Genomic DNA, 9,618 nt, shown 5'->3' on the forward strand with positions numbered 1-9,618 from the left:
AGCTAATGTATAGCATTAATGTGTTTAAAATCCAAACAGACAACAAAATGACTGGAGATTTATTAGGTTACAAAAGCACTTAAGGAACCAAAAAATGAAACCACACAAAGAGGAAGTACCTTTAGAATTAATTCTGTCCTGGAGCGGGACAGACTTGAGACACCATGAAGATGACTTCCTCCTGTGTGAACTGCTCTTATAAAAAGAGGAAGGTTTGACTCATCTAGCACAAGGGTCTGGAATTTGGATTTAGGTTACAAGGACTGGATCAGGGCCATGAAGTTCCAACATGTCCACAGCTACCTGTGCACTTTAAAGTCCTGCCACAAGCTCAGCTGCACGCCGGATCACTTAACCATATGGCTGCAGGGGGCCTCTCGCAGTGTCAGCCGTTGAACCTGCAGTATTTTTGGCTCTTGGTGTACCACCAACACAAGCAGCTCCTCAACAACTTTGCTGAAATCTGCTTCCTCAAAAATACATTTCTGCTGAAAAAAAAAAGACACTGTTAGATGCGCAATTTACAGCTGACAATGTTGGGTGTCCATGCAGTTTAGCAGTTAGGGTTACAACCAGTGAAGAGAAAATATTTAAAATTTTCAACACCTTCAAAACTAAGGGATAGAGCTTTTATACAGTCTATGGGATATAGCTATAAATGGATTAGGTATTAAATATATTGGTGTAACTGTAAAGTGATGTGATACATTTTGTGAACTTTATGCAAGAAAACAGTTAACCTCCCAGACCTAATTTCACAAATCTTTATGTGGCTTCTTTTCCATTACATCATTTCCTACCACACTCCTTTAAAAATCTGTCTATTCTTAGGCTAACCTGATCTGTTAACTACTATGCTGTGTCTCCCCCCCCCCTCCCCAGTCAGCTACGGCAGGTATCAAGAGTATTTCTTGAGAATTTCTATGTGCGAATTAGTTTGCAGTATTTGCTGTTGCATAACAAACAAAAGAAATGGCTTCAGATTACTTGATTCATCCCAAATTAAAAGCGTGAAGTCATTTCAGTAGCTGTAACTGGTTGATGCAGTCAGTCGGGTTAAACAAGAAAAAGCACTTAAACTAGAACATTAGCAACAGGTCAGCAGCTGCAGAGTTAAGATGTATGCACAAAATATTGAACAGCAGCTTATATTTTCAAATTACGAATGTTATCACATTTGGTAAATTGTGAAAAAACTGTTGATTGTCGTACACTTTTGATGTCACAGAGCAAATGAATGCGTTTATTATGTGCTCTTTGGTGCCTCTCATTTTCATTTCAGGATGTGGCTGCAACTTGCTATCATCTAATCTTCACTAGGTTCCTCTCTAACCGACCACCCTGATATATCTGCACTGGATGTCATTTCTGTGACAAACTTGACAAGGACAGTGGGGATGTCAGTCTGTTCCAACTAATCTTTGTCTGCCCATTCTCAGCAGCCAGTGTATGCCTAACTGAACAGATCCCCTTTGTAAGGCAAAGTACTGTTGTCCAGCCATTTACAGATTTACTACTGCAAATTCACCAATTTCGATAGACCAAAAGGTTTTGGAAAGGTCCCTTTTCACCTAGTCCTGTGCAGGAAATCTTCACTTACTGTAATGTTTCCCGCCTAATTCTCCCTAAGAACATTACAGAAGTGGACTTGGATAAATGATACCAGTGATGTCCCTGAGTTTATAAACTGTCTCAAAAATTTACAAATCAGCTCCCCACTATTTGAAATTCTGAGGGGCTGATTTCTATACAGTGTAACCCATGTTTAAACTCGCAACGTAATTGTTGCATTTTTTCCTGCCCTTCATTTTTGCGTTAATTTGGACAAATATTCATTTGAGCCCTATTGAGCCCTGCATGTTTGTTAAAGTTTATTCTCAAGAAAGATGAATTCCTCAGATCCCTGTGGCCATCCACATGGATGCATACAAGTACAAATCATGTATACTTACTATACATCCATCCATCTTCAACCGCTTATCCGGGGTTGGTCGCGGGGGCAGCAGCTCCAGCAGGGGACCCTAAACCTCCCTTTCCCGAGCCACATTAACCAGCTCTTACCCAAGGGCCTCCTCCATACTTTTTTTTTCTTATAATTTCAAATGTATATCATGCAGTTTTTGGATGTGTTGTCCTAATTTTCCAGTGCAGTTTCCATTGATTTCCATGCATTATGTAAATGAATTTGCAGGCTCTTGTATCTCGACTGACTTTTGTTTTCCAGCACAGCGAAAGTCTGCAAGTTTAGACAACATTACATCAATACAGGTAGTCATTTTAGCAATGCAAATTGGTTCGAAAAGTCTGGACTAAATTACCTCATAATTATAATGCACCTTTGACAAGTATGGCTCTTTGAGGGAATATTTTTCTGAAAGGACCGTTTTAGAAACCAACATTACAACAACAACAAAAAAAAAGACCAATTTTGATGCTTGAAGTTCAATTACAATAGAAGAGGCAACACTGAATAATTGTTTTCCAGTAGGGGTCTATATTTACACAATTTATAAAGAAGTAGAACACACCATCTGTATTTACAAAGTTACATTAAAAATAAATAGTTACAGTGTTTATACAAATACATACAGTGATGAACTACATGTTCCCTCCAGGTTCAATAAGGTGTTACGGGATCTATGATGAAATCACACTTACATTTCATATTATGGGGATTGACTTGCTTTTGGAGCCAGCATCAAGTGGCCATTCAAGAAGCTTTTGGCACTTCCGTGTTGGCTTCTTTTTTCAGCCCCGGGAGGTTGCATCTCATTTGGTGAGATGTTCCCGTTTCTGCTGGCCGTATCAGTAGACAGTTGTTAGCTTACAGCTTAGCCATAACATTGACAAGCTGATGGTATATACACAAAGGCTGTCTTTCTGTTCCAAAATGGTCAAAAAATCTGTTCATGCAGGTTTAAGTTAATAAGAAAATAAAGCACTTTTTAATTTGCTTGGGTGAACAGTCTGCTTATTTAAAGTTAAGACATTTCTCTGCACCTGACTAGTCTGGCTGTGTTACGACATTGCATTTCTGCCAACTTGACTTCCCAGAGAGAGAACCATCGAGCCAGCAGACATAACTGGTCTAGATTTAACTTTCTAAACGCTGTTTTCCATAGGTGATTCAATGTCAATAACTGGAGGTGGCAAGTAAGAAAGAAAACTTATGATGCGATTGGGCAAGTTCAGCTTGGAAACTTCACGTGCTCTGGTGCCAAGAGTCACTCTCACAGCCACTCTGCTGATCTGCTGTAGACTGAGGGGGTTTTCTAAAGGAAAAGAAAACAACAGAGGGGCCATTTTATCTCTCATCATATCCATGCCTGCTACATGTAGGTTTCAAAACACAGGAGTTTTTTTTCCAACTTTGCAAGTGTATTTATATTTATAAGTGGAACGCAGTCCTGCCCTGACATTGTTTTCCCCAACAGCTTATGATAAGTTAGCTGAATAATGGCGATTATATAATAAAGTTTGAGAGCCATGAAATTACGTGAGTTTTTCCAGGAGATACAACAAAACAGCTTCAACCAAGTCCAGTTGCCCTTCATTTTAACCTTCGTTGGATAACTATGACCTGGATGACTGAGAATCTTCATAGACAACAAAACAGGACTTGAAATACAAGAGAATCCTAGTAAATAATATATACTGACAGTGACATGATGTATACTTAAATAAACAGAACTTACTCTCATAGAACTCAAGGCAGAGATAAGAGGGAGAATCGACGCTGGTGTAGTGGATTGGTTTTTTGTTCAGGTTATCCCGGGCGTACACGTTCCCCCCAAACAAGACAAGTAGATCAATCAAGTCAGTGTTCTTTGTTTTGGCTGCATGATGAAGGGCCGTTTCATGTAGCTTGGCAGCATTCACATTTGCCCCTTTGAGAAAGAAAGACAAAAAACTGTATAAGAGAGAGAGAAGTACTTCTCTTGTCTGTAGCATTTGTATTTATACACTAATTATAACTACAGTAATAATCACTTTATAAAAACAAGCAAGTTGGTTCTAAAATGAAATCTACCTCATGAGGGATGAGTGGATCCCTGTGGCAAGCAATGCTTAACCAATTGATCTAAACTATTGGGCTCTCAGCGTGTTTAATAGTGACATGAAATCGCACTGGCACACTGAAGGGTTTCACTTTTCAAATCAACTGAAAGCTACAGTAGGCACAAAGCTACTTTCATAGTTTGCAGAAAAGCTGTGAGATAAGTCAATGTGATGGAACGCTGGTTCCTCTAAGCGTTAATTGTTTGATAGGTAATAGTTACAGTGTTTTTCAGGTCATGGGTAAAGTAAAAGCAGAGGTACACCTTCCTCTGTGAATCACAGATAGTCACAACCAAAATATCACATTGTAATGGCAAATTATCTAGGTTTCTATAATATTTTAGCTTTACCCCGCTGGTGTGTGCAAAACACAAAAATGAACTTACCTGCATTGAGGAGAACTTTGGCGCAGTCATAATGTTGCCTCGCACAGGCTACATGAAGCGGCGTCCCATAGTGGCAGTCATGGGCCTCCATGAAAGCTCCTTGATCAATCATGAGCTGAACACAATCTGAATTACCTATTGTGAGAGACAGGGAAAGTTATGTCTACTTAGAACAAAAAGAAATGCTCTGCAGCTGAGTGTCTTTCCAAACAAGGCTGAAGGGAAAACTCCCATGAGGCAGGGAGTCACATTTGAAATAGAGATGCTACACCCCAAACTCTGTCTTTGAGTATCCAACACTCAGTTCCTGTGGGCTATTAAAAGACTGCAAAATGTTTGTAGTTTCATCCCTGAAGGATTACTGAAGCTATTGTCAGCTTGAATACATTTTGGCTGGAGTTTCACATTAAAGTTTTCTCCTTAGTCTTGCTTATTTCTGTTTTCAAATCAATACTGAAATCACCGGGGTGCATTCCAGTGCCTTAATAAGCATAGTCCTCCAGCATTATTTAATAAGAACACTGATGACCTTAGTGTACTTAAGGCCTGCCTAGATGATTCATTTACTAACTTTTTCCCAGAAAGTTAACTAGATAACTACTCTAGCATTAACGCAGTACAAATGCTGCAAGGCATTTTGTTTGGCAATGCAAGGCTGATGAAGTGAAGACATCTTGACGGACAGATACATGGCTCAAAACACATTCCTGTGCGATGTATGTAACACGACATACCTCCCATGCAAGCCTCATGAAGAGGTGAGAAGGTAAACAGTGGAGGATTAACTGTTGCTCCATACTCCAGCAGCAGCTTCACACATTCCAGGCTACCAGCGGCACAGGCATCACACAACGGAGTGCTGCCATCGATGTTACGAGCATCCACCTGGAAGGCACAAAGCCACACTGTCAGTCAATCATGCACTGATGAAGAAAGCAATCAACTTGGCTCAAGTCTTCTGGGAAGCAAGTCTGTTGTTGCACATCACTGACACAATCTCACCTGTGCACCAGCATCTAGCAACAGTCTGACGCATTGGGTCTGTCCCTGTATGCACGCCTCATGCAAGGGGGTGATGGAGTCGACTGCCACGATATTAACTGCTGCACCTCCTTCGATCAGCTGCTTCAGCTGGAGGGCCCTGCCCTGTGCAGCGGCCTCATGCACTGCTGAGCGGTCCGTCCAGAATCCAAGACCATGAGCTGCGAATATGTGAAGCCAAACAAGACTGGCTATTCAGGATGGTTAAATTTTCTGGGTGTTGACTTTGTTTTGGTTGAGTTTATTTTGTCATTGCAACCATACAAACGAGCTTAAATATTGTATGAGGTTACAATTCCTCAAAAAGTGTATATATTTAGGTCTTGATCCTGTAATGAATGTACTTCACCTTTAAGTTTGTAAGCTTTACATGTCTTACAAGCTTTGCTACAAACTCTCAGACAATGGTGATCATGATCGTCTACATTAACTAGCACAGAAAGGGGCACAATAAAATCACTCATGTATAGTACGATCGAAACCATAATACTAGTATATTGGATTTTATTATATTGTAAGGTGTAAGTTATTGTGTCAACTGAGCTCTGCATTCATGCAGTCGATGTTTCATCATATATATCTGAAGACAGGTCACATTTGCTGTTACAGGGCACCAAACATTTCACTGAAGGACCGATGCAGTTGCTCAATGTGCACTTCAGTGCCTGCTGGCGTCACTAACGAGCTTACAGCTTGCTGTCATGCTCTCAAACTAAAGTCAGACACTTTATGAGAGCATTCCATCTATGGATAGCTAAGCTATAAGGTTAGGTCTGACAAGACAGTGAAAGGTATTCACCGTGAAATGAAGGTGAAAGCCAGTCATTGTAGCTTCCAAACCCAACCAATGAGTCGCTTAGCTAACTCAGTTTTAAAAGGCAGTCTTGGGTTACTGCTGGTCACCAATAGTAAAGTTAACGTTAAGCTACTTACCGATTTCTCCATACAATGACGGTCTGGCCCGAGTGATCTCCATTTCATGTTAACCGTTTTCTTCTGCGTAACGTTAACTTACACCACGAAGATTCAGCCGAACATGTGATTCATTTTGAAGCAAAGGAATAAAGACCGAGAGGGCTGCCGTATTTCAAAACACGATGGACTCACGAAACGCCAAGCGCTCATTGAGAATGACGCTCAGTCCAAATAAACATTGGCTGGGAATTCTGGGATTTGTAGGCGACTGGCCTACGAAAGAGGGAGACCCCTAAAGTTTTCCTACATTCAAGCTAAATATTTTACTGGTTAAAAAAAATAGGACACTAACAAATAGTGAAAAACAAATAATACAAGTGTATTGAGAGTGTTATTTAAATATGAAAAAGAAATAAAACGAATTTATTTACTAGCTAGCTTACTTCATTTTAGCTAACGTTAAGTTAGCGATTAAATTTATTAATATTACGACTTTTTGATACCTAACATGTTAATTATTAAAGAAAACGTTTAACTAATTTAACATGATACAAAACTGCACAGACAATGACTTTTCCAAGTGCACAGGTAGGAACATTTTTTTGTTTTGTTTTGTGTTTTTAAAAGCTAACATGGCTACCTTTAACTAGCATTACTCTAGCCAATCCATCATCTGTGGTGTTGTGTCTTTTATGGATTTGAATTTTCTGTGGCTCTATCATTTGCGTTTCAACAGCAGGGTCTGCATTCATTTTATGTTGAGGAAGTGTAATTTTTAAACATTGATGCGAACATGATTAAATTTAGCTGAGAAAGAGTTTGCAGTGAATGAAAGCATTAGGCTAATTTAGGCATATACTTAACCCTTGGAAGGTCATGGTGGGAATTCCTTTTGATACATTTTTCCATTCACTTGCAATATTTGCATTACCTCACAATACATGCGTCATTGTGATTTTGGATGTAGCCACCGCTTTGCTTTGGTTTTTATGATTATGGATGTAACACAGTTTATTTGTTTATAATGGGTGTAACACTAGCTATATGCAGAGGTTGTGTGTGTGCAGTGAATTGACATGGTTGTGCTGTCTGAGCGTTGTGTTGTGGCATTCCTGTATAACACATCTGTCATATCTGATTGATAAGTTCAAATTCTGTGTGGCTTAAAGAAGCTTTCTTGGCTAATAGTAATAGGAGCAGTAAAGAGTAGCCACAATACAGCTATTGTAGCCATATCTAGAGCATCATAGATTCGACCACAAATGCTACTGAAGTCTGAGCAATAATCAAATCCACAGCCACAAGTTCACCCACCAAAGCCAGGCAGAGAAGCTGGAGCTGTGCTCGCAGCCTGTAGGTGTGTATACTGTCGGAGCTCAGCCTTTTCAGTGGAGTAATGAGCTATAAATGCATAACATACAGTGTCACATTCTCTCTCCTTTGTGTAGTAAATGCAGAGTGTTATCCCTAAACTGGCAGTGTATTTTAGCTGGACTGGAATCGAATCAGAGGCGACACAACATTTACTGTGAGGGGGCTCTGTATTATTCAGCGACTGAGACAATCGGCCAACATTTTCCTGTGAAGTTTAAGCAACATTATGTAAGATTTGGTGTGATTTGGGGCTCTTACTGTTTCAGAGTGTAATTCAGTGTTGTCGTAAGTAAGGATAACTGTACACATGCATTTGTTATGATGACATATTTAGCTGCAGCTAAATATGTTATTTCCTCAGATGACCCAGACACTCCTGGAGTTCCCCTTGCTAAAACATAGAGCTTGGGTTGATACATGCTGCCTACATTTGTTTGTGTTACATTGCCTACCTAGCAACCAATAAAGCATAGAGTTCAAAAACTGAGTACATTCCAGTCAGAATTTGTTGTAGTTGTCTAGAGTCTAAACCCTAACCCAGCGTGCAAATCAATTTGGATTTGTAAGTTCTGGTCTGGCAGCAGGATCAGTCTGGCGGGAGGAACCAGTTTTATTTTTATTTTTTATTTGACCTGTCATAGATGGACTGGACCAACACACCGGACTGTTCCAATGGATTAAAGCGTCATTATGCAACAATTGGTTTTTGTGTGAATTGGCACCCCCCAGTTTACAATGCACTTATACACTGCTGTCGTAAAAATGGATAAATGTACATATGCATTTGTTATGATTACATTACTTATGATCAAAAACTAGCCAGTCACAATTTTTATAACACAGACAACCGTCAAGCAAGTGCACCAACACCAGACATTGCAAACCAGCTAATATTACTTACTAGTACACCTTGCAGCTCTTTTAACTCAGGCCAATGAGTAAAAGTCAGTCCGCTATTTACCTTTTGCCCGGTCTCCTGCTCAGTCACTCTCTCTTTTTTCTCTTCCTTGCTTCATCCAACAAGAGCTTCTTTGGTCTCTTCACAGCCTCTGCCATGATATCCATACTGAGAATAGTGAGCTAGCTTGCTGTAAAGCATTACGCTATTCTTGCAGTTTTATGACACGGATTCCAGTGTTACATAGTGCAAAACTAGGTACTCCGGAATGATTTTGAAGCTTTTATTTTAAGATAGAATTACTACATAATGTTGCTTTAAGGGGAATGAAAAATATTGCAAGCAAATTCAAAAGTAGTTCGTAAATGTTTTTTCCCCACTGTGACTCTTTGGGGGCCACATTATTGCAAAAATCTGTGTTGCCAAAAACCGCAGACTGCAAGTTCTGGGGGTAAGAGACTCAACCATACAAGCAATGTATGGGACCACATGACTAAAATCAGGAAGCAGAAGTGGCTTAAAGTTATAAAGGATAATTGGCGGCTAATCGATTCTCAGCTGGTTCGACGCTACTGGTAACCATTTCATGTTACACACCGATTCAAGGTCAGCATCAAAAATACTCCAGTACTCATTCCAATGAGTAAGATGTAGTAGCATCAAGGGGTGAGGTTGCAGATTGCAACCAACTGAATATGCCTCTCCTCACCCTTCCCTTCCAAGCGTGTAGAAGAACAATACGGTGGCTGTGAAACTTGCGAAAAACACTACATGCCCTTTCTAGAGACGGTGTTTGGTTTGTCCGTTCTTGGCTACTGTAGAAGAGGACCCTCTGTAGACCCTCGGGTGTGTTTCATTTACCTCGGAAGTTGGTGGTCAGAGCTGGGAGTAATGTCACACCCGAGTTAATGGCTTTCCAGTACACAGACAGATGTGCAATAAACA

The 9,618-nt window shown here is 40.1% G+C and overlaps 1 protein-coding gene across 4 annotated transcripts; it reads right to left on the bottom strand.

The window, feature by feature from the left end:
- Positions 1-42: 42 nt before the first annotated feature.
- Positions 43-6,997, bottom strand: LOC119893673 (ankyrin repeat and SOCS box protein 13-like). 4 transcript variants are annotated; one of them, XR_005442834.1, is made up of 9 exons: positions 6,420-6,997; positions 5,448-5,647; positions 5,180-5,330; positions 4,446-4,580; positions 3,696-3,887; positions 2,659-3,272; positions 2,319-2,371; positions 1,953-2,236; positions 43-485 (listed from the first exon to the last, which is right to left on the bottom strand). XR_005442834.1 is itself a non-coding variant. In XM_038705982.1 (6 exons), exons 1-6 carry the CDS (start codon positions 6,460-6,462, stop codon positions 3,103-3,105), a joined length of 891 nt encoding a protein of 296 aa, XP_038561910.1. In that variant the 5' UTR covers positions 6,463-6,997; the 3' UTR covers positions 2,472-3,102. The 4 variants fall into 4 exon arrangements, 1 of the variants encoding a protein (XP_038561910.1); XR_005442833.1 differs by having other exon boundaries at positions 43-488; XR_005442835.1 differs by lacking the exon at positions 2,319-2,371 and having other exon boundaries at positions 43-488.
- Between the last annotated feature and the right edge of the window lie 2,621 nt (positions 6,998-9,618).

Source organism: Micropterus salmoides, unplaced genomic scaffold, assembly GCF_014851395.1.
Source record: "Micropterus salmoides isolate LMB-PRFRI ecotype aquatic unplaced genomic scaffold, ASM1485139v1 Ms_hic_scaffold_8, whole genome shotgun sequence".
In the NCBI taxonomy this organism is placed as follows: domain Eukaryota; kingdom Metazoa; phylum Chordata; class Actinopteri; order Centrarchiformes; family Centrarchidae; genus Micropterus; species Micropterus salmoides.

Excerpts from the sequence above, each read along its gene's own strand:
- LOC119893673 (XM_038705982.1), bottom strand. The coding sequence starts at position 6,462 with ATGGAGATCACTCGGGCCAGACCGTCATTGTATGGAGAAATCG. Across the intron at positions 5,648-6,419 it reads GTCATTGTATGGAGAAATCG|CTCATGGTCTTGGATTCTGG; the intron begins GTAAGTAGCTTA and ends ACATATTCGCAG. Across the intron at positions 4,581-5,179 it reads TCATGAGGCTTGCATGGGAG|GTAATTCAGATTGTGTTCAG; the intron begins GTATGTCGTGTT and ends CTCTCACAATAG.